This window comes from Phyllobates terribilis, unplaced genomic scaffold (genome assembly GCF_046119375.1).
Source record: "Phyllobates terribilis strain yellow unplaced genomic scaffold, ASM4611937v1 Scaffold_7__3_contigs__length_470593459, whole genome shotgun sequence".
In the NCBI taxonomy this organism is placed as follows: Eukaryota; Metazoa; Chordata; class Amphibia; order Anura; family Dendrobatidae; genus Phyllobates; species Phyllobates terribilis.
In genome coordinates this window covers 251,528,165-251,553,697 of record NW_027362767.1, presented here as the reverse complement: position 1 = coordinate 251,553,697, position 25,533 = coordinate 251,528,165, and the positions used below count along the sequence as shown (strand labels likewise).

The window sequence follows — 25,533 nt, the reverse complement described above, 5'->3', positions numbered from 1 at the left end:
GAGGCTAAAAATCTTTTTTTGCAATTCTGTCTCATAAAGAAAAATCTAAGGGGTAACATTTCTCCTTGCGGAGAGCGACATGTTAAGCATGTCAAGGTGAGGAGACTTTTAAAGCCGCAATGCTCCTCTGGGAAATATGCAAATTGTCTCTTCAGAGAGGAAGAGGACTAGAACTCTAGTGCCACCTACAGGAAGTAGCAATCCTAAAAGTCAATAGTAACCCTTTAACGAGCTTTAAGGCTCGTTAAAGGGTCACTATTAACTTTTAGGATTGCTACTTCCTGTAGGTGGCACTAAAGTTCTGGTCCTCTTCCTCTCTGAAGAGACAATTTGCATGAAGAAACGTGTCACTGTTTTGCTTGCTTTTACAAGCTCTTTTGTTTCTTTGCACATTCAACTTTGATGTGATCCAGGGCCATAAATCAGCTATGGAGCTAAAAAAAAAAGACATAAAAAAGTGTGAAACTCTCCCATCGGATCGGATCGTCAGAAAGAGCTCACTGACAGATTCTAAGTTAACCCATACTGCAGCCAGCAATAGACAGGGCAACACAGAGTCTAGAGAAGGCAACATTTTTGATGAAGCTCAATTACAAAAATAATTTTTAGCCAAAAGTACATGCATTTAAGAAAAAAAAAATTGTCCCCAAAGACCAAAAAACATGCACAAAGGGGTTAACGGGAATGTCCATGCATAGAGCCAACAACTATAGTCCTGTACTTGTGTAATGGGGGGCTCTATATGCTGTGGGGTGTATTATTTATATTATTTAGGGGCTCATAAGCTGGGCATTTTGGCGCCCCCTAGTGTCATGGTATCTACAGGATAGCACCTGTCCCATTGTCTCACAGTTCCTATGAATGGGCAGAACGGCAGGACCGGCAGCAGGCCTTGCTATAGTACCAGTGACTGCACAGATTCACTTTAATGGCTAAAGCACAGTTTGTTCCAGCCTGGTCTTGACAGCTGTCATCTAGAGGAAGAGAGGTACAGCTTGTTACACAGATAGACAATGTACATGAGCCTATTAGTTCTGAAATTACTGGAATAAATAGAATATACGGCATGCAGGCATAGCAGCCCGTCGTATAATCAGCAATTACACTACAAATCAGTGGCCCTGACATTCTCCAGGTGTCTCTGCAGGATGAAAGATTTACTTCTATGAATTTATCCTCATTTTTCATGTTTTTTTCCATGCATTTACACCCCTCTACCTTTTGCCTATACACATTTTACTGTATAGCACCTAGTGATCAATAGGAATAACGACAACCCCTTTGTTTGCTGCCACTGCGGGACCCCACTCCCCTCCCAAACAGATGATTTGTAGTATAGTACAACATAGCAGCCATTAGCTTGTTGTCCTGTCTAATAGAGGAGGAGGGTAAGTGCCCATAGGGGTTACTGGTATAAATATTTAGCTCAGATAAAGCCAGCCAAAGAATGGGATTTAAAACCGACAACCACTTTTCTAATCCAGATATGTGCCCGGAGAAGGTGTCAGCTCCCATCCCACACTCTTTTGAGATGTTCATGCAAAGTGCATTACTCAGAACTAAAATTGCACAATAAACCCCAACCTACCGTAATTTTAAATTTGTTACCGCTTCCGAAAAATGGATTATTCAGAGTCCTCCCTCGGACCCTTGTTCTTTTCCTTTCTGCTTTACAAAACTACTACCTCTCCTTTCCCTTCCTGTGCATTCAGAGGATCGAGCATGATGAAATCCAACATGCTTGATCATAGTTTTCCTCTACAACTGCTGTCTGGAGTGAGGGAAGCCCCCATACTTGACTAGATTTATGGTCCCACAGAAATTTATATAATGTATTTGGGTGCCCCTCACAACCCTTTTCCAGTGATCACCTCTCAGAAATGAACAATCTGTGTGGAGATGAACCCCCTCCATGCAAAGCTCTACGATTTCTTGTAGCTATGCCCTTGGCCGACATGTATTTAAGAGAATTCAGTTATACTTAGTATTGCAATTTGGAAATAGATGTAGACCCCCTCAGTCTTGGGGTCACATGGCAACTGCGATGCCTACAATCCTAAAAGTTTGTCCCTTGGACTCACCTGGTGGATCAGTTGGACAAGGCTGCAAATCGCAGGTCTGTTTTCCAATTGGTTTCACTAAAAGATCGCATCCTCGCACAATATCTCTTCCCTGGAAGCACTTGACGTCCCTCATTCTGACTCCAACCCCACAAGTCTTGCTGCACTGCAAGGTCAAAAAGGCTATCTCATTACGAAGAAGTCACCAGCCTGACCGAATTCACGTCACCCACGACTATTTTTTATATTTGTTAAAAACACCAATGAAACATATTCTACTCATGTCTTAGGTTGATCCTAATTATGTATTTAGAGGTACTCAAAAATTGTGCTCCTCAAAACGATATAAAGTAAAGTCCCTTCAGAAAACATCTGTTGTCCACCTATCGTATGTGTAACGTATGCAAAGGTCTGTTAGATTTACCAAAAAAAAAAAAAAAACTAAACTAGTCACAAGGGGTTAATTACACTTATCCCAAAACAAGCGGGACACTGTTTAGATCTTGGCAGCTGGAGACCACAATGAAGCCTTGGCCAGGCAGTGCTGTAAAGCTGTGTCTGGCACCAATACCCCAAATCTAATCATCTCTTGGCAGCCGAGAAACAGTCTGTCTGCATGATACCCTGTGACGTCCATTAGTGGTCAAAAAATCTCTCTCAAGTAAATTGTTTAGAGGAGAAGGGTTTCCTACCTCAGACCAAGGGGTCGTATACCACTTAAAGCATGGGCGTTCAAAGCAGGTGTTTTCCTCAGCAGGCTTCTTGGCAACGTCACAATCGGAAGGGTTGCGAGTCTTGACTTTACCGTTGGCCACTTCTAGGCAATTGACCACTCGTTGTTTCGCTCCTCTGCCGCACGTCGTGTTACACTGCGGGAAAGGAGGTAACTTTGTGAGCCCTATATGGATTGATATTAGGGATGAAGATGGATGAGCAACCAAAAACTCTACAAAATGTTTCAGATGGAGCATGGCACTAAACCACATGTGCCTACAGGCTCCACTGCAGTAGATGTATAATATCATTGTGTTTGGGAAACAAATGACTGATCCATTGAATACCCCTTAGGCACCAGCTGTGATAGAGTGGGAGACATCATAGTGCACCTTTTGGCCAAGTTGTCACTTCAGGTGATCATGCCCACCAAACATTATACCAAACTCATGTTCTATCTATCAATTACAAACATATTCAAGATGAACCAACTTACCCTTTCCCAGTCCTGGCTGATCCATTGTGCAGGACAGTTCTTGTCCCCACATGGATGTATGGCCAATGGTTTTGTCTCTAGATTACACTGGGACTCAGGTACCACTCTGCCATCACTGGTCTTGCAGTACACGTGTCTTATCATCTTCCCTGGACCACAAGATCCACTGCACTGTGGGGAGAAGTTGGATGGACACAGCAAAATAAACACAAATTTCACTTTTTAGACCCAATTAAGAATCATAGAATCACAGAAGGTTACAGGTGGAAGGGACCTCCAGGGTCATCTGGTCCAACCCCCTGCTCAATACAGGAGTCACTAAACCATCTCAGACTGATGTCTGTTCAACCTCTGCTTCCATTGAAGGAGAACTCACCACCTCTCTCTCGTGGCCGCCTGCTCCACTCATTGATCACCCTCACTATAGAATCATACAATGTTGGGTCTTCACTCGGTATGTAGCTCATTGTGTGGTACTTCAACCCTTGTATGCATCTTCTGGCCATGTGAAGTATCTCATCCATCAAATATCACACTCAGAGGGTCATGTTGTGAGTTCTAGCCACGCGTTTTAGATCAAGCTCACTTCATGAAGGAGTTGGGGAACAGTCTTATTAGTATGAGGCTACCTGAAAGTTTCCCCAATGGTAAATGTCACGGGTAAAATGGATTGGGCATGTTGGATTTCAACATGCCCAATCATTTGCTTCTGAACTACATAGGTCACTGAAGGAGTCAGCCAACGGTCTTATCAGTATGAGGCTGCCTAAAAGTTTCCTAATGAAAATGTCATGGGTAATATAGATTGGGTATGTTGGATTTCAACATGCCCAATCATGTGCTTTTGGAGTAGATAGGTCACTGACAGAGGCGTCTAGCAGCAGATTATTCTCTGTCACTATTGAAATAAACAGGTTAATTAGCAACTAATGTATTTCTGGGTAACAGGTTATGTTACAGCAGACTGCTTCTGTAGACTACACAGACTTGTTTTAGTTTGCCCCACTTGGACAACAAGGTCCAGGAGAAGACTATCTGGAATACATCATGTAGTTAAGAGAGTGATTGGCTCGGGTGAGACAGGAATATGTGTTACAACTAATCTCCTAAAGTCTAACCACCAGAGCCTCGTGGACTTTTGCCTTTTCCAAACCTATTTTCTACCTTTTCCGAAAATCATCAATTACCACTAAAAATAGTCAGTGGCACTGGAAACCGTTGCCTAGCAATATCTGTTAAATGCCCTCAGAAGAGATTTAGAAGTTGCATTTTGCTTGAAGATAATTGGATTATTTGTAGATTGTGAAATCTTTTAATGGCCCCAACATCATTTCACCAGAAGGGATGCAAATTCTAAAGAGAACATATGCCGTCTGAAGCGGCTGTTCGTTCTGTTCCTTGCTTCTTTCGAAAGCTAAATGGGCAGAAAACGCTCCTGGAGAAGGAGATATGCTTTCTGTTTGATCACTGATTACTTTTTTTTTTCTCTATGTAAATCATGTAAATGCAAGGCATAGAGCTGTTCACATCTGCAGGATTAGCTTGTGGTCGCTGACTGATTACTCACGAGATCAACCCTTGTACGTGTTTTGGAGAGATTCCTGATCGTGTGAAATGCCTCAACCAACAACATAAATCACACATGATAGGTTCATGTTCTAAGTCCTGGCCATGCACATTAGTTCAGGATCATTTGGTTAAGGAATTGGCCAATTGGCCCTATCAGTATGAGGCTGAATATACTGCGAGTAAAATGGATTAGGCATGTTGAATCTCAACATGCCCAATCATTTCCTTCCTTAGTAGATGAGCCACTGACGAAGGAGTCTGACAGCATGTTATATCCCATGACTATTGAAATAAACATACATAGTCGCCCAAGAACAGTTCACATTTACTGGCCATGTAACTAATGTCTCTAAGTACTGGCCATGTTCATTGTATTAAGGAATTGGCCAATTGGTCTGAAAGTTTCTGAAGGTAAAAAGGATTGGGCATGTTGAATTGCAACAAACCCAATCCTTTTCTTCCGTAGTAGATAAACGACTGATGGAGGAGTCTAAGAGAAGGTTACTCCCCTTCACTACTGACATAAATGCACTGTCGGGCAAGTTGGCATAGTTGGGGTAAATTAATGTTAGTCAAATAATCTTTAATCCAATGGTTATGTCATGCCAATTCACGGCCAAGTTCACAACTGTACAAAAAGTGTTGGATTAACCCACCAAAGGAGCAGAGCAATTAGAAGAAATTACCATTGCTCAAATGAGCTTTGAGCTCATGGCTATGTGAGCTGTGAGGCCAACGCTAGGTCTAATTCACAACTATTGACAACTGAACAACCAATGTTGGACTGGCCCACCAAAGGACCACATGATCCTAAACTGCTACCAAAATGGTTGGCACAGCCAAACCAAGACCGATGAGATTCTGCAGAAAAAATGTAATACTTAAACTGACATTGGAGACAAATACTAGAAGAAAGTGGCCATCGTCACATCATGGCTTAGATACAGGCCATGAGGGACTCCTGTCAGTGAGATCAGTCCCGATTACAAAAAGATCCAACGAAACCAACCCATTGATAAAATATGTTTCACATGACTTACTACATCAGTTGTACTCATGTCAAGAAACCTGTGTAAGAAATGTCCTTCTTCAGGGTCAATATAACAATTTTCAGATTTAAATTTATAGGGTTGTTTTGCATTTTTTCAGCCTTTGATGGAATTCAGGTAACAATTGGGGAAATTTGATATCACTCACAGGCCCCCAGTCTGATACTGTCCATTGCCGGTCACAAGGAGGTCCGGTGCAGTTCTTCTCTGAAGGTGGTCTGGTGTTCGGGTCACAAAGATTCTCCTCTTCTGAACAGCGCACATCTCTAGTGACACTACTACGCTCCCCACATTTTGCTGTACACTGAAAAATAAAAGAGAGGGTTTAAAACATTTTTGATTTCTTTAAAATGTGAGATGGCGGACCTAAGGACATCTGCAAGGACAGGGTAGTATTAAATTGGCTGATGAAGCATTCATATTTTTTTATATTGAGTAACAACTACATCCATAGTTCTATTTGTTTTTTTAGAGATTATGGTCCCGAACTTTTTGTTGACTTTAGAAGCCATTCTCAATTATGCGGTGGGTAGAACATAGCCTTCAGTAAGTAGCTAGAAAATGTTTTGATCTAATCAGCTGCTTGTTAGGGAAACTTACCTTCACATTTCACCTTCCCCCTGTGGGAAACCACAAGCAATAGTTGTCTCCATCTTTCACTGGAGACTTACATATTGTAGTTCCACCATAGATCTTTTGCTGGGTCAATGGTTTGGCAATAAACTTCCATAATCCGTCATCGGGTTTTATGTAACACATTTTTATTTACAGGAATATATCAAACGGCCCTTTAAGAAAGGGTTGAATGACATCGTAGTCAATAATATAAAAAATATTGGTGGATGGATGTCTCGCTCCATCCACCAACGTCACGATGCACCACAGACTGTCCAGGAGTTGGCGGATGCTTTAGTCCAGGTCTGGGAGGAGATCCCACAGGAGACCATCCGCAACCTCATCAGGAGCATGCCCAGGCGGTGTAGGGAGGTCATACAGGCACGTGGAGGCCACACACAATACTGAACCTCATTTTGACTTGTTTTAAGGACATTACATCAAAGTTGGATCAGCCTGTAGTGTGTTTTTCCACTTTAATTTTGGGGGTGACTCCAAATCCAGGCCTCTATTGGTTAATAAATTTGATTTCCATTGATGATTTTTGTGTGATTTTGTTGTCCGCACATTCAACTTTGTACAGAACAAAGTATTCAATGAGAATATTTCATTCATTCAGATCTAGGTTGTGTTATTTGATTGTTCCCTTTATTTTTTTGAGCAGTGTATATTTAGGATATTTATATCCCTTTCCAAGGAGTGTTTAGAAAACAAGTTGAAAAACCAAGATGGTGGCCATGGACTATACCATGTTCTTCCAGACCAGTTCTTTTGGGCCAACGTTGAACAGCACTAACACATATTTTGAGTGCTAAGGATGGGGGTCCACCTCCACCATTGAAGGAGGCGGATGGCTATTGGTAATCATTGTCTTACTATTCATATTGATTACCTATTACACACCCGTTGACACCTCAACACCAACCCAGAGATCACTGATGGTGCAGTGGAGAACATGGTACACCTCTATTAACTTCTTGGAGAATTGTAGGTTGGAATTAGAGGAGGTTCTCTAAAGCCACTTCTCACTTACTTCGACCCTCCAAGTAATTGGAGTTGACTCTACAGTTTGCCTTTTGGCTTCACTGACCATGAGAGGTGAGGGGTCCAACTCCTCACTTCTGCAAAAAACACAGCCGTGATTGAAACACTAGGAGAACACATGGAAAACTGACCACTTGGCTTTCTCTATTGGAGTCTAACGGAATTACAGAAACAGGAGAGCATGCTTGTCATTACTATAGTCATCAATAGACTTTCCATAATGCCCATAACTCATGTTCTCCAAGCCAAGGTGACCCAAGTAAACTGCATACAACAGGATACCAATTTAAAAAATCTGCTTTCATGGGTTTACTGTGTCAGAGAGGAGCCAGAAGACCGCAGCATCTGAGTTCACGTATTCCTGCATTAATTAAAAGCACTTCTCCCTCTTATTAATTGGTGCTGGTTTCTTTCAGCAGTGCAGGAGTTAAACTGCTCAGCTTGGAGTCTCTGTAGCTTTCTTCCTGGAAGTTCTCAGCTGTGCTGTGCAGTATCAGCCACTCCCCTCTCCTATATACTGTAGTCCTCTCTGGTAATCTGGATTGCCATTGCTAAATCTTGAACAGCCTGGTGAGGAGTGGAGGATTTGGTAGAGGCGTTTAAGGAGAGTTGTTCTGTGACTGTTGCTTGGTGTTTTGGCTGTGTGCATAGTCCTTTCCTCTTCTATTTTTGTTTACCTTCCTAATCCTTTCGGTGTTTTACCTCTGTTGTCTGTGAGTGCATATTTTGTATGTTTGGTATTTTCAGTTATCCCTGTACGTCCTTTCCTCTTTGGTCTGGTTGGTGTGTTTACATACACTATTCCACCCCATTTCTCTGTGTGGGGGAGGGGACAGATAAGGGCTGATTCAGGAGAACAGCAAGGTATGTGGCCCCAGCATCTTCACCATCAGAAGTAACCTGGGGAGCAGGGATAGCTAGTGCGCCCGTAGCGTTAGGGACAGGGTAGGAGCCCCTGGTCCTGGGTTATCAGACAACAGTATCGTGACATCTGCTTTCTTAAAGCCTGTGAGAGTTGTGGGAACAGGTGACCAATTCTCCTAGAATGCAATTGAGAAGCCATTTTAAAATATATCATGCCCATTTTTAAAAAAAATTCTTTAAGATTTGAGCTCTTAGGTCTCATTTCTGAAAACAAGGCAGACATCAGCCGTGGTCTGTTTCCAAATGCAGCCAGCAAAATTCTGAAAAAAGATATATATGAGATGACAAAGAAACAAATCTCTCACAATTGCAGCCTAAAATGATATTTGCAATCTTTCAGCTTTTTTATGTAAAAGCATGAAATGAAGTGGAATTACCCTTCGATGAATTTGCTCTTTTGGGCGGAACGATCAGTTTTAGAGTCTCTTTCGATATGTGGAGAAAGATGGAAGCAGAAAAATGTGCAATAAAATGGAGACAAGGCTTAGCGGGAGAGTCACCCATTACGTGAAATCATGGTGTCCTGCCTGTGAGAAGCCTTGTACCTCCAGACAACATTACTTGCTAATTCTACCTACAATCATAATTAATCTGCAGACAAGAAGACAGCTGAGCAGCGCATATTTATCCGCTGCCAAGACATCTGCTTTAAGGTGTGAGATCATTTCACAAAATGCTAAAGTATCATCTATTATTCTATGCCTGGGCTCTTAAAGGTAAAGGCCGGAATGGTAGGAATAGAAAGCGATGTGATGGCTCCTCCCCAAACAGAAACCACTCCAACTAACTTTTTGCTAAAGAACTGAATTTGGAAGTGATGGATCATGGGACCTAACTACAAATGGATATAAAGGTATGTCTACATTCCGATATACCCCTATAGGTGCTGATATCCTGATTTAAAAAAATAAAATACATTTTCAAATACCTTATTAGAAAATTGTCACTTGTTCTGGAGACTTATCTATTAGCCAGAGACTAGAACACATATAAATACAGTACAGACCAAAAGTTTGGACACACCTTCTCATTTAAAGATTTTTCTGTATTTTCATGACTATGAAAATTGTAATTCACACTGAAGGCATCAAAACTATGAATTAACACATGTGGAATTATATACTTAACAAAAAAGTGTGAAACAACTGAAAATATGTCTTATATTGTAGGTTCTTCAAAGTAGCCACCTTTTGCTTTGATGACTGCTTTGCACACTCTTGGCATTCTCTTGATGACCTTCTAGTGGTAGTCACCGGAAATGGTTTCCACTTCACAGGTGTGCCCTGTCAGGTTTAATAAGTGGGATTTCTTGCCTTATAAATGGGGTTGGGACCATCAGTTGTGTTGTGCAGAAGTCTGGTGGATACACAGCTGATAGTCCTACTGAATAGACTGTTAGAATTTGTATTATGGCAAGAAAAAAGCAGCTAAGTAAAGAAAAAAAAACGAGTGGCCATCATTACTTTAAGAAGTCCGTGTGAAAAATTGAGAAAACTTTGAAAGTGTCCCCAAGTGCAGTTGCAAAAACCATCAAGCGCTACAAAGAAACTGGCTCACATGAGGACCGCCCCAGGAAAGGAAGACCAAGAGTCACCTCTGCTTCTGAGGATAAGTTTATCCGAGTCACCAGCCTCAGAAATCGCAGGTTAACAGCAGCTCAGATTAGAGACCAGGTCAATGCCACACAGAGTTCTAGCAGCAGACACATCTCTACAACAACTGTTAAGAGGAGACTTTGTGCAGCCGGCCATCATGGTAAAATAGCTGCTAGGAAACCACTGCTAAGGACAGGCAACAAGCAGAAGAGACTTGTTTGGACTAAAGAACACAAGGAATAGACATTAGACCAGTGGAAATCTGTGCTTTGGTCTGATGAGTCCAAATTTGAGATCTTTGGTTCCAACCACCGTGTCTTTGTGCGACGCAGAAAAGGTCAATGGATGGACTCTACATGCCTGGTTCCCACCGTGAAGCATGGAGGAGGAGGTGTGATGGTGTGGGGGTGCTTTGCTGGTGACACTGTTGGGGATTTATTCAAAATTGAAGGCATACTGAACCAGCATGGCTACCACAGCATCTTGCAGCGGCATGCTATTCCATCCGGTTTGCATTTAGTTGGACCATCATTTATTTTTCAACAGGACAATGACCCCAAACACACCTCCAGGCTGTGTAAGGGCTATTAGACCAAGCAGGAGAGTGATGGGGGGCTACGCCAGATGACCTGGCCTCCACAGTCACCAGACCTGAACCCAATCAAGATGGTTTGGGGTGAGCTGGACCCCAGAGTGAAGGCAAAAGGGCCAACAAGTGCTAAGCATCTCTGGGAACTCCTTCAAGATTGCTGGAAGACCATTTCCGGTGACTACCTCTTGAAGCTCATCAAGAGAATGCCAAGAGTGTGCAAAGCAGTCATCAAAGCAAAAGGTGGCTACTTTGAAGAACCTAGAATATAAGACATATTTTCAGTTGTTTCACACTTTTTTGTTAAGTATATAATTCTACATGTGTTAATTCATAGTTTTGATGCCTTCAGTGTGAATGTACAATTTTCATAGTCATGAAAATACAGAAAAATCTTTAAATGAGAAGGTGTGTCCAAACTTTTGGTCTGTACTGTATATTAATTTACAACCTGTTATTTTCAGTAGGAATTGTGCAATTCTTTATTTCTCCTGCGGTGGCGCTTCTGGGAGATTGAACACTTGCTTCCTCCAAAGATCATGACTGATCGCTCGGGGTTCTTGTACCAGGACATTTTGTAATCAGCTTGTTATTGAAGTTAACTTTGTAGGAAGAATGTCATGGGTGAAAGAAGCCCACATAAATGACCATAGAAGTAGGTCCTCTCCTAGCCATATGCCTCCTTAGGCCATCGTCGTGTATCATGGCTTGGGCGAGACTGCTACCTCTGTATCCCCTACAGCTACACCGCTCATGTACATCAGTTAGGAAGATCTTCTCCTACCTGTACTTGTCGTAGATCCTACTTGTACTTATTGTAGATATTGCTGAGTATTTCGGCCTACTCGAACTGACAACACCATAGGCATCGCCAGCAGTTACATCCAGTAGGACAGCATCCCCTGGAGATTGCACATTGGCGTAAGGCTGCATGACAGGACAGCATGTGACCAACGCGTTTCTCAAACACTTCACATGGGCTTTAAGGCTGTTCACGTCACTCTGTTACAGGCCGTTTTATGCTCTGCCAGCTGGCGAGAAGCTTCAGACTGATCAAAAAATGAGATTAGTTTAGCTGGTAATGGTGCCCAGAGGTTAGAGGAATGCGTGCAAGCCTCACTCGCAGCAGGGGACGCACAGCTGTACTTTATACAGATCAAACACAGTGGTCACCCATACAAGACGGCATTCTGAACTCAATATTATTAGGCTGGCTAACCGGCAATTATAAGCAGGCCTGAAGTAATGACTGCTCTCAACCCTCCGATGCAGAAAATGCTGAGCGTGCAATCTGCGGCATTGGAATCCTTATTTTGCAAACAGTTGTACTCATGTAGTTATGAAAAGAGAAGCCTATAATACAGAAAGTCACAACGATCACGCAGGTGACTTAAAATTTGTAGAAATCCATGATTGGGGGACTCCTGCCCAAAACAATGGAGGACTAAAGAGTAAGCCTTTCCCTATGATTACCCTGGCTAATTGCAGGTTTTACTGCCGTCCCAATCTCTAGAAATTGAGATCTAGACAGAGTTGCAACCCAGAACTTGCATGAGCTCCTGCACTGCCTAAGAAATGAGAAAGTGATGGCAGATCGCTATGGACTGTTGTGGACATGCTGCTCCCAGTACATTACTGGGAATAATTGCAACCACTCACTCTGTAGGGAACGTTAGCACGGCCCCATTCACTTCATTGGGGCTGTGTTGTCATTCCCTCCACTTTCGAAGCAGCCCCTTCGTCCTAAACATCTGTAGGAATCCTAGCGGTCAGGCCCCAACTGATATGGCATATCGTAGCGATGTGATGGGAACACCGTTACAAAGACTCATACAGTATGTAGGTGATGATCAGCGATTACCTCGGACCATTCCGACATTTCCCACTGGGGTCCACATGCTGGATTTCTGCAAACTTTCTTCTCATCCGGTTTGGTGATATCCGCAGAATCACATAAGTCGCTGTACACCGAGCTGTCGAACCCAGGAGAAATCATTTTCCAGCATCTGACAATACGGAACTGATAGCCCTCGCCGCAGGTCCGCGAACACTCGCTCCAACTACTCGTCTCCCACCTAAAACAAGGAAGAACTATGTTACTGGACTGTCGGGGTTTTAGGACACTATGGGATTATTGTTTCAACATGAACTGCACTTAAAGTTGACATTTTTGGCTCATTGCTCTGCTTAGTATTACTATACCTGATTACAGATACCTTTTTAGTTTTTTTTTTATACAGATATCACTTCATCCTAAAACACCCTCCCATCTATGCATATCATCATAAAATGGGGCCCTGGACAAAGTATGATTCCCACTTACCTTTTCAGGCAGATTTTCTCATAATTTAATTCCACATAACACTGCCATGTAGTGCTGAGACAATGATGCCGCTATTACTAACCACGTAACACCATAATGTAGTGCTGAGACAATACTGCATTATTACTCACCACATAACACCGTCATGTAGTGCTGAGACAATACTGCATTATTACTAACCACATAATACCACCATATAATGCTGAGACAATACTGCATTATTACTCACCACATAACACTGCCATGTATTGCTGAGACAATACTGCATTATTACTCACCACATAACACCGTCATGTAGTGCTGAGACAATACTGCATTATTACTCACCACATAACACCGTCATGTAGTGCTGAGACAATACTGCATTATTACTAACCACATAACACCGTCATGTAGTGCTGAGACAATGATGCCGCTATTACTAACCACGTAACACCATAATGTAGTGCTGAGACAATACTGCATTATTACCACATAACACCGTCATGTAGTGCTGAGACAATACTGCATTATTACTAACCACATAATACCACCATATAATGCTGAGACAATACTGCATTATTACTCACCACATAACACCGTCATGTAGTGCTGAGACAATACTGCATTATTACTCACCACATAACACCGTCATGTAGTGCTGAGACAATACTGCATTATTACTCACCACATAACACCGTCATGTAGTGCTGAGACAATACTGCATTATTACTAACCACATAACACCGTCATGTAGTGCTGAGACAATACTGCATTATTACTCACCACATAATACCACCATATAATGCTGAGACAATACTGCATTATTACTCACCACATAACACTGTCATGTAGTGCTAAGACAATACTGCATTATTACTCACCACATAACACCGTCATGTAGTGCTGAGACAATACTGCATTATTACTCACCACATAACACCGTCATGTAGTGCTGACACAATACTGCATTATTACTCACCACATAATACCACCATATAATGCTGAGACAATACTGCATTATTACTCACCACATAATACCACCATATAATGCTGAGACAATACTGCATTATTACTCACCACATAACACCGTCATGTAGTGCTGAGACAATACTGCATTATTACTCACCACATAACACTGTCATGTAGTGCTGAGACAATACTGCATTATTAATCACCACATAACACCGTCATGTAGTGCTGAGACAATACTGCATTATTACTCACCACATAACACCGTCATGTAGTGCTGAGACAATACTGCATTATTACTCACCACATAACACTGTCATGTAGTGCTGAGACAATACTGCATTATTACTCACCACATAACACCGTCATGTAGTGCTGAGACAATACTGCATTATTACTCACCACATAACACTGTCATGTAGTGCTGAGACAATACTGCATTATTAATCACCACATAACACCGTCATGTAGTGCTGAGACAATACTGCATTATTACTCACCACATAACACCGTCATGTAGTGCTGAGACAATACTGCATTATTACTCACCACATAACACTGTCATGTAGTGCTGAGACAATACTGCATTATTACTCACCACATAACACCGTCATGTAGTGCTGAGACAATACTGCATTATTACTAACCACATAACACCGTCATGTAGTGCTGAGACAATACTGCATTATTACTCACCACATAACACTGTCATGTAGTGCTGAGACAATACTGCATTATTACTCACCACATAACACCGTCATGTAGTGCTGAGACAATACTGCATTATTACCACATAACACCGTCATGTAGTGCTGAGACAATACTGCATTGTTACCACATAACACCGTCATGTAGTGCTGAGACAATACTGCATTATTACCACATAACACAGTCATGTAGAGCTGAGACAATACTGCATTATTACTCACCACATAATACCACCATATAATGCTGAGACAATACTGCATTATTACTCACCACATAACACCGTCAAGTAGTGCTGAGACAATACTGCATTATTACCACATAACACCGTCATGTAGTGCTGAGACAATACTGCATTATTACTCACCACATAACACCGTCATGTAGAGCTGAGACAATACTGCATTATTACCACATAACACCGTCATGTAGTGCTGAAACAATACTGCATTATTACTCACCACATAACACTGTCATGTAGTGCTGAGACAATACTGCATTATTACCACATAACACCGTCATGTAGTGCTGAGACAATACTGCATTATTACTCACCACATAACACTGTCATGTAGTGCTGAGACAATACTGCATTATTACTCACCACATAATACCACCATATAATGCTGAGACAATACTGCATTATTACTCACCACATAACACCGTCATGTAGTGCTGAGACAATACTGCATTATTACTCACCACATAACACCGTCATGTAGTGCTGAGACAATACTGCATTATTACTCACCACATAACACCGTCAAGTAGTGCTGAGACAATACTGCATTATTACTCACCACATAATACCACCATATAATGCTGAGACAATACTGCATTATTACTCACCACATAACACCGTCATGTAGTGCTGAGACAATACTGCATTATTACCACATAACACCGTCATGTAGTGCTGAGACAATACTGCATTATTACTCACCACATAACACTGTCATGTAGTGCTGAGACAATACTGCATTATTACTCACCACATAATACCACCATATAATGCTGAGACAATACTGCATTATTACTCACCACATAACACCGTCATGTAGTGCTGAGACAATACTGCATTATTACTCACCACATAACACCGTCATGTAGTGCTGAGACAATACTGCATTATTACTCACCACATAACACCGTCAAGTAGTGCTGAGACAATACTGCATTATTACTCACCACATAATACCACCATATAATGCTGAGACAATACTGCATTATTACTCACCACATAACACAGTCATGTAGTGCTGAGACAATACTGCATTATTACTCACCACATAATACCACCATATAATGCTGAGACAATACTGCATTATTACTCACCACATAACACCGTCATGTAGTGCTGAGACAATACTGCATTATTACTCACCACATAACACCGTCATGTAGTGCTGAGACAATACTGCATTATTACTCACCACATAACACCGTCATGTAGTGCTGAGACAATACTGCATTATTACTCACCACATAACACCGTCAAGTAGTGCTGAGACAATACTGCATTATTACTCACCACATAATACCACCATATAATGCTGAGACAATACTGCATTATTACTCACCACATAACACAGTCATGTAGTGCTGAGACAATACTGCATTATTACTCACCACATAATACCACCATATAATGCTGAGACAATACTGCATTATTACTCACCACATAACACCGTCATGTAGTGCTGAGACAATACTGCATTATTACTCACCACATAACACCGTCATGTAGTGCTGAGACAATACTGCATTATTACCACATAACACCGTCATGTAGTGCTGAGACAATACTGCATTATTACTCACCACATAACACCACCATGTAATGCTGAGACAATACTGCATTATTACTAACCACATAACACCGTCATGTAGTGCTGAGACAATACTGCATTATTACTCACCACATAACACCGTCATGTAGTGCTGAGACAATACTGCATTATTACTCACCACATAACACCACCATGTAATGCTGAGACAATACAGCCGGTTTTACAGTCTAGATAATACCACCATATAGTGCCCATACCATTAAAAAAAATGCTCCTATGAGGAGTCCATAAAATACTGTTCTATAGATCCCACATAATTTAAGTCAAATAATCCCCCCATACAATGCTACATAACACTAGAGCATTTTATTTTGCCTCTGTATTTTATATATAGACAAGGGATAAAATGACAAAAGCAAGAGGGGATTATGTAATTTGGGTGGAGTAACCTTTTCGGGACTAGAATATTTTTATTTTACTATTTCAGGACAGAAAATAAATCCTTATTTTTAATTACGTTACTTTGGAAAACCAGGGTTGGCGGCGACATAAAGCAGCAAAGTGCAGTACAGTCATGGCTCGGTATCCATCACATCACCGAATGACTCAGTACATTTCTACCAGAAGCCTTCAGAAATGCGTGATGATATTTTTGGCCGCCTCCATCTGGAAGTTGTGAGAAGGTTGGTCCTGGAACGTGGCAGTCGGAGTAATCTGCAAATGAGTGTTTACTACAGTGTGTACCTTGGCTGACATTCCCGCCCGGCACAGAACTCGTGTACGGGCTCGGGACGGGTCAACGCGTCGCAGTGTGAGTCGTCCACCTCCACTCCATCATAACGCACGCACATGGCGTAATTTGACATCACTCCTATGAAGAATTAACAAAAATTAAAATATATATATATATATGTATAAAAAAAATTATAATTTTTTTCCCATTTTTTGGGGGTGGTTTTATGTTTTCTTCCTTGATTTATATCGATCCTGGTAATGTTAGTAATTATTGACTGGTAATGGCTGATCAAAAACGGGCCTCATGGTGCCAGGTCTTGCCATCCAGGACAGAGGGGCCTCATGTTTCTCTTGACTATTGGGCCAATTTCCTTATCACCTTGTTTGCTACAAATGCCCCTTCTCTGGAGAGGGAGTTCTGCATTGGTTTTTGTTACCCTGGAACAAAGGGTCCACCCAATGGCCTTCTTCTCTCCAAGGACTACCTCAATGGTTTACTATTTGGATCTATTCATTAATATAGGATAACAAAAGGGTCTATTTTGTTAACCCAAGAGACCTGTAATGCCTAGCCGTTCTTCATTTTGCTTATTTTATTTGGATTATTTATTACTATTATTTTATATTTATTATATTATTTAATTTTAGTATTGCTATTATTATTTATTTGATGTTGTTCACTTAGCCTATTTTATTTTGATTAATTCTTCTTCTTGTTATTATATTGTATTATATATTTATTTAATTATTTTGTTTTGCTATATTATGACTTATTTATTTTGTTATGTTGAACACTTATTTTTATTTTGATTATTTATTATTATTTAATTTAACATTTATTAAATTATTTTATTTTGTCATATTATTAATTTTTTTATGTTGCTAACTTTTTATTTTGATTATTTTTTAACTATTATTTGTATTATTATCATTTTATTTTCATTATTATTATTATCATTATTATTCTCATTATTATCATTAATTATTCTTATCATTATTATTATTTTAGGTTTATATTATTTTACTTTGTCATATTATTTTATGTTTATTATATTATATTCATTTATATTATTATTGATTATATTAATTTTATTATGTTAACCACTGAACCTGTTTGGTTACTTATTATTATTATTATTATTAATTTATATTATTTTATTTAGTCATAGTATTATTTTAGGTATATTATATTATTTTATTAATTAATTAATATTGTTATTAATAATATTTACTTTATTATGTTGATCACTTAGCCTATTTAATTTTTGTAGCCATTTTCCACCTTGTCAAATGGATGGCGAAGCCATATGAAGTATTAATGCCGCTATACAGATGTTGAAGACATATAGATGGTTAATGGAGGATTATACAAATGGTCTTGCAGGGTTTCAATAATTGAAATAAAAAAAATTCCTAAAAACTAAGCAATGTCTGGTTTCAGGAGTAAGACTTATTTGAGTGATAGGCACATAGAAATGTTACACGTTCCTTGATGGAAAGTGTCTGTCTTCATAGTCAGCATATTTTTTTTATTATCCCGTATAATTCCGCGCTCGGGAGGAAAGGGACATGGCACACGGCGAGCAGCCTTCCTGCAGACGCGGAGTCGCATTTAGTGTCTTCTGGTCTCCTACTCACAAAAGAGCCTTGTCTAAAGTCCCAGGCTGTGCCCCTCTACCACTCTGCCAGTGGAAATATTGCTGAGCCTATCTCACCACCGGGCACTGACAGCCAAGTTGTGGGGAACAGCTAATGTGTATTTATGCACCCTAAGCCAGCTCAGTGTACGTTATTACACTCAGCAGACATCGGGGGGCGCTGTGCTGAGCAGCTGTAGACTAAATATAACATTACTCTCTGGTTTATTTTTTGGTGGTCTACAGGTATAGTCGATGGTTTTGGAAACATTTCCATGATATTATTTATACAAATAGGGTATTGAGCAACCAATTATTCATTTTTTATTGCCCCAAGGCATTTAAAAAAAGGCTACCGTTTTGTGCACACAGCTCCAACGCAAACCAATGTGTCTCATTGGTTACAGAATTCAAATAAATACGGTGTCTCTAGTAGTTCATACAAATTTGAAAATCTGCAAACAAAATTAAAGTGACTTTTAAGGGTTGAGCGCCTCATGGAAGACTGATACTACCTTGGACAGTTGTTAGTAATAGACAATGAGAAAATTCTAGCAAACTTATATAATTTGGTATCTTCGTTCAGGATATTGAAAGTTTCTACATTATTAGGCAATTCCACGTGAAAACAGTTTGTGGCAAACTATTAGACTTCTTAGAAAATTGTTTAGTCAGTTAAAAGGGTGGTCTGCTTTGATTAATCTCTTTTTGTTAGAAAGGTTTCCAGTTGATAAGATGATCATAAAGTTTTGCTGCTGGGGTTTTTGCGCAGCAATTGTTTTCTGTGGAGGAGCTTGGCAACAATTATTCAATTTTCCTGCAGTGCCCCCGCAGGAGAAATTAAGTATTACACCCTTTTCATAGAATTGTCAAAGCTTTTAGAGCAAGACTCTTTGCTCTGGCCAGTAGATGAAGGATCCTAATCAGGTAGTTGACCAGCAATTTAGAAAAAGACTAGCCCTTTCGTGTCCCATGGAGTATGATTTTGGAAAACATTACAGATTTGTTTAATACCAGCTTATTTCAGCCATGTTTCACCACCATTGGATGGATTGTTTCAGTCTGTATAAAAAAAGTTATAAGTCAACGTAGTGCCGAATGATAGGATGGGTATTCCCTTAGGTCCCCACTACCTTGGAGACCTGATGGAGAGGTGGACATGTGTGATCCTCACTTTTGCAGTCTAATGGATGTACAGCACATAGAATTGGCTTGGCAGTCCATAAACTTCATTGTCAGTGTCAGGTGGGTTCCAAATTTTGACCCATGAGCATCCAACAATCTAATTTCAGCCCTGAAACAGGGTAATAGAAGATAGGTATATGGCACAAACCTGTAGTACATGTGGCACTGCACGGCTCGTGAGAAGACAGCTTCCATCGGTACATGTCCACAGCGCTTATTCCCTGCACCTTCCTCAGTAACTTTGGCCCTTTTCTATCGACAGACAAAAAAACAGATGATTTATGAGTGCGCCACCATTACCATGGAAAGAGCGCAAGTTCTTATAGACACAGACAGTTCGTAAAGTTTTTCAGCATCACGATCTCTTGGTTACTGGTTGTGTTGGTTTACTGGTATGTGGACATGTAGAGATACATTATACAGACATATATCTTATGGAGGGATGTGCTTAGGTGGTTGATTTGGGGTATTAAAAACATACCTGTCCTGTTCCCCAAGTAGAATCCCCAGCCTGGTTAGAAGCAGAGCTTCCACTGTCTAAAAAGAGAGAATGGGATAAAAATACCCAGTATAGAAACAGATCAGAATATAACAACAGGGACAAGGAAGTCTAGGGACATAACAACCACCAGTCGTAGCTTCGAAAGAGCAGAAACCGTATGAACGGGTCTTGCTGACCACCATTGTCGGGGTTATTCGTCTATTGATTTCGAAGGCTTTCATGGACATTTGTTTTTTTAAATGTGTCCTTTAAAAAAAAAAAACAAACACCGCCCTTCCTTATACTTGTAAACAAAGGGTTCCTCCCCACTGCGTCACAGGAGACCCCTAAAGAAATTGAGCCTCCACAAAGGAAAAGAGGATGTCCATAATAAGCACAGTGGACCATTTTATCGGGCCCATTCCCCCCTTTAGGCTACTGCTTCATTTCTTCCCACGCAATGGGATTTCATCACCCCAGCGCCCAGATTAGCGGCGCTGGGATATTGAAATGACATTGCGTCTCCTTTGTAGAGGCTCAATTCCTTCATGGGTCCCCTGCTGCGCAGGAGGAGAGAATCCCAGTGGGGCATAGGAAAAATGCCCTATGACACAAGTGCAGGGAGGGGAGGTGCATTTTTATTTAAGGGGCGTTTCCTAAAATGGAGCCACCCTTTATGGTCATTAAGTGCAGTATTTTTGCACCGTTCATTCAGTTTCTGTCTGCGTTGACCTGACAAATGTAGTCATAACATGCAGAACTTCCTACACGGATGTGTAGTATCCCTCATATAGACCCCATATTAATCAGATCTTCACAGGTTACAATATCTATCCCCATTTACACCAGTATGTCCCAATGTTTTTTGTTTTTTTTTTACCATTGGTACATTCAGAGTGTCTAATTCCATACCAGGCACTAAGGCCTTTTAATGCGTCAACTGGCCAATTCAATAATTACCAATAACAAGGGGGTGTGGGAGGTCTTCTGAATCAAGAACCCCACATTCTGATTGGGGGGAGAAGCAGGCTTTTTAGAGAAATGGGATAAAATACATGCACACAACGCAAGTTCCAAAAGGGCACAATCAAACTTGGAAAACATAATTTCGAAAGACAAATGGAATAACAATTTGAGAAATTCTCATTATGACCTTCTATTTATATATAGAGTTGGTCATTGACGTCTTGGAAGAACCTTGGGAACTGGCCACTGTTGAAGAAAGTCAATAAGTGATTGATAAAATGATTCCCTCCTGTCTCCACCTCTGGAAAAGACAAGTCTACATCTCTGAAGGGGACCACCATACCGGTGTTCTGATATGGACTGTACGTTTCGAGTATCACTGCTGGGTTTTGAACCTTCCAGTTGTATTGGTCCTTCAATTTCAAGCACCAAAAATGAAGATAAAATATCATCAGCCAACCAAGTGGAAGTTCAGACTTCCAATATACTCTTTGGCAGACCGAGATGTACGAAGACACTAGGCCTACAAAATGTGGTAAAGATATAATGAGCTCAATGTTGGTGGTCAGTGGTCTCAGGGTTGGATTTGGTTTAGGTATAACAGTAAATCTTAACCAAAGTGACAATGTTGAAAAGGTGTTGGTCAAGAGAGACAATGATGGGACCTTGAAAACCAATTCAATCAATTCCAACAAAATGTAAAGACTATGACCTGGTGTGATTTTGTCAGGATTGTCTGACCATCAGATGTGTATGGGGGTGTCCTGGAGTATCAGTCAGCGGCTTTCTCTTCTCTCACAGTTGAAAATATATGAACATTCATGTATATGGGGGAGTCAGGAGAATGTAAATACTCAGCTTACAGCTATCTCGTGTATGGTCAGCTTTGAGGTAACAATATACATACATTAGTTAATGAAAATGAATGGCTTCAACTTGAAACAATCACAGACTGAGATCATCTAAAAGTAAGTTTCCATGTTTGAAACGGTTGTCTAATAGTTGGAAGAAAAAGCTTTCATCTTGTCCACGAACGACCATCCCTTGAAAGAATATTTCCATAAAGATGGTTCGGCCCTCTGTCAATGTCAAACATGCATGCTATATCCACGCTGAATGCCTGTAACGTCCACCATGGCCGATATGGACGGGTTCAGCCAACAGTCTAATGTGTATGTGTCAGTCAGCTGCTTTCCTATAGAGAACACGGGAGAGCTTGATCGTGGAAGCGCTAGATCGTGTATGGTAGAGTCGGCCAAAATGGTTGTCGACCGAATGATTGGCTGAAGCATCATTCGGCCATTAGCAATCTAATGTGTGTGGCCAGCTTAATCTCTCTTTCACCTAACATGTTCCATTTTAGAAGAGTTGACACCTGTCTATACACATTAGGAAATTGGCCGATTCAGATGACTTACATTTCCTTTAATTTACCCTCCAAATAATTTTTTAAAAAAGTATGTGGACAAAAAAATCCCCTTTTCTACACCGGATAACACATTTCACTAGATTAGATGCCTTGGTGACTTAAAGGGGTCCAATTTTGGCAAAGCCTTTTTGCTAGATGAGTTACATGATCAGAGGTTTTGCTGGGACCCAAGTGTTCAGCTGTAATCTGAAGAGGGACCTGGCACGAAGTATTCAGTTTCCCTGCAGCAACCCTGCAGGAGAAATGAAGTATTACATATCTGATCTCTTTTTTTCAGTCCCTGTCATGCACCCATCGCCTTACGCCCTGTACTAGGCATATAATAAAGTATCAGTTTTGCCTGTAGTGATCCTTTAAGAAAAGAAAAAAGTCTTGAAAATCTAGACCTAAAGTAACCAGTCATAAAAACCAGCAATAGGATGGACTCTTGTTAAGTTTGTCCTTTTTAGCAATATTCTTTCAAGTATACATTTTTTTCGGTTCTGTCTGGCCTTAGGTGGGTGTGCACTTGTGTTTCAGTAAAATTGCCAGCTTTATAAAACAAAACCTATTCTTTCCCTCTGGATTGATCCCGCAGTGTTTTACTGGACTAGTCCATGCCAAAAAGGGAAAAGAGTGAAAAAAAAATAAAAATAAAAAAAGAGGTTTTGGCAAGAAGTTACAGGACTGGATTCAAGTGTTGTTTTGGCTGCCTAAGTTGAAGACGGGTGTTTGAAACAAAAGTATAATGCTGCGGACTCTTGGGACCTAACCTAGTCTGTGCACCTAACTTTAGTGAAATTAAATTTTACATGTTTTTTCCTAATTAGTGTAGTCTTTAAAAAAAAAAAAGACAAAATACTCCTATTGACTAATTTTTCCTAAAATTTAAAGAGAATTTGACTCCACTAAAAAAGTTTGTCTCCCTATCGGGTCTTTGTACTAAGGTGGGGGGGAGTTGCAAGTAAGGGGATTTGACTTAAAGCAAAATTCTTAGGGGTGCAAAATTTCAAAATAAACAAGAGAAAGTAGCATTAGCGCTGCTAATGCCAAAGACTTCTGGCCGAGGGTTCCAAATCTCCGTTCGAGCGCCACTTTGAGCTGTATCACCATCAACATGATGCCGATACGGTTGAATCCATAGGATCCGTGTCCTAACTTTCTCCATAATGTAGGCCTACAAGATGTCAGCGTCCCAGAAAATGAGGCACAATGACACCACAGCATTGTGGCCCTTGTACCGTGCCAAAGACTTCTGGCCGGGTGTTCCAAATCTCCGTTCGAGCGCCACTTTGAGCTGTATCACCATCAACATGATGCCGATACGGTTGAATCCCTAGGCTCTGTGTCCTAACTTTCTCCATAATGTAGGCCTACAAGATGTCAGCGTCCCAGAAAATGAGGCACAATGACACCACAGCATTGTGGTCCTTGTACCGTGCCAAAGACTTCTGGCCGGGTGTTCCAAATCTCCGTTCGAGCGCCACTTTGAGCTGTATCACCATCAACATGATGCCGATACGGTTGAATCCATAGGCTCCGTGTCCCAATTTTCTCCATAATGTAGGCCTTCAAGATGTCACCGTCCCAGAAAATGAGGCACAATGACAGCATTGTGGCCCTTGTGCCGTCAGCTCCGTGTGCAGGGAGGATGAGAACTTGGTCGTTCAATCGCATTAGGTGAGTATAAACTTTGTTGCTTCTACTGAGGGTAGCACAAAGATGGCATCATTACTTTTGAAGAGGGCACTCAGGCAGCATCCTTACTTTTTAAGTGGGCACTAATACTTTCTAAAGGGGGCCCTGATGGGGGATTTTTTGTTTTAAGGAGACACTCTGGGCATTATTGTTTTTCAGGGGAAATTCAGGGGGCATTATTACTGGGTTAGGGAGAGTAATACTAGCCTTGCCTTGTGAGCTGTGAGCCCACTGCCTCCATAATACCTTCATATAATATTCAAATAATATAATATTCAAGTGTCCTCATAACTGTGCTATACATTTCCCACAAAATTCTCCTTTCTAATGCCCATATAAAATGTTTTTCAGCTCCACGCTAAGGTTGTTTCTGGGGGTCTCATCCTGCGCCATTGGAGCACGTGGACCTCAGGCAATAGCCCAATGTTTCATCTTCTAAAACCTTCCTTGTCCTTCAGCCTGGATGTATGTATATTTTATCCTACATATGTAAAGTCATGTGTTTCCATCCCTCTTTACGTTTGCAGTTTTTGGACGAGTTCACCTTGGTTATTTTTGCAGTGTGGTTAAAACCTGCGGGCCAATAAAAATGACCTACAGAAAACAGCATGTAATCCCTGAGTCGAACCGTTCAGCAGGTTTTCATGAATTGTGCTCAGCCTGCGTGCGTCATAAAATTATTAGTTAGACAATTTGATTTTGGTTCTCCTGGAAGCGATCATATAAAGAAACCACGGCTCCCTATACTGCACGCTCCTTCTAATGGATTCCATAAATAAGCACTGTCCTGCTGAATCTATCATTAACCAACATAGAATCGTAAATAAAGCACTTTTAGGTTTTAAGTTAGAAACGAGTTCCTGGAATTTGATGTTTTTCACCCTTTTCAGCTTCCATCAGTAATTTACATTGGCCCTCAACAACGTCTAGTCGAAAGATATGGCCACCAGATTTGGATAGTTGTATCCTTATGAACTTAAATGGAAAAGACAAGGTCAT

At 40.8% G+C, this 25,533-nt stretch overlaps 1 protein-coding gene across 1 annotated transcript in view; it reads right to left on the bottom strand.

Annotated features, from left to right (window-relative positions):
* Window positions 1-309: 309 nt before the first annotated feature.
* Window positions 310-25,533, bottom strand: part of ADAMTSL2 (ADAMTS like 2) — a 48,560-nt gene continuing 23,336 nt past the window's right edge. Inside the window, exons 12-19 of the mRNA XM_073637799.1 lie at window positions 20,130-20,233; window positions 17,169-17,295; window positions 12,517-12,730; window positions 6,037-6,192; window positions 3,271-3,441; window positions 2,753-2,929; window positions 2,082-2,226; window positions 310-974 (exon numbers count right to left, since the gene is read on the bottom strand). Of these exons, the coding sequence (XP_073493900.1) occupies window positions 856-974; window positions 2,082-2,226; window positions 2,753-2,929; window positions 3,271-3,441; window positions 6,037-6,192; window positions 12,517-12,730; window positions 17,169-17,295; window positions 20,130-20,233 (1,213 nt within the window). The 3' untranslated portion in view covers window positions 310-855. The remainder of the gene's footprint in view (window positions 975-2,081; window positions 2,227-2,752; window positions 2,930-3,270; window positions 3,442-6,036; window positions 6,193-12,516; window positions 12,731-17,168; window positions 17,296-20,129; window positions 20,234-25,533) is intronic.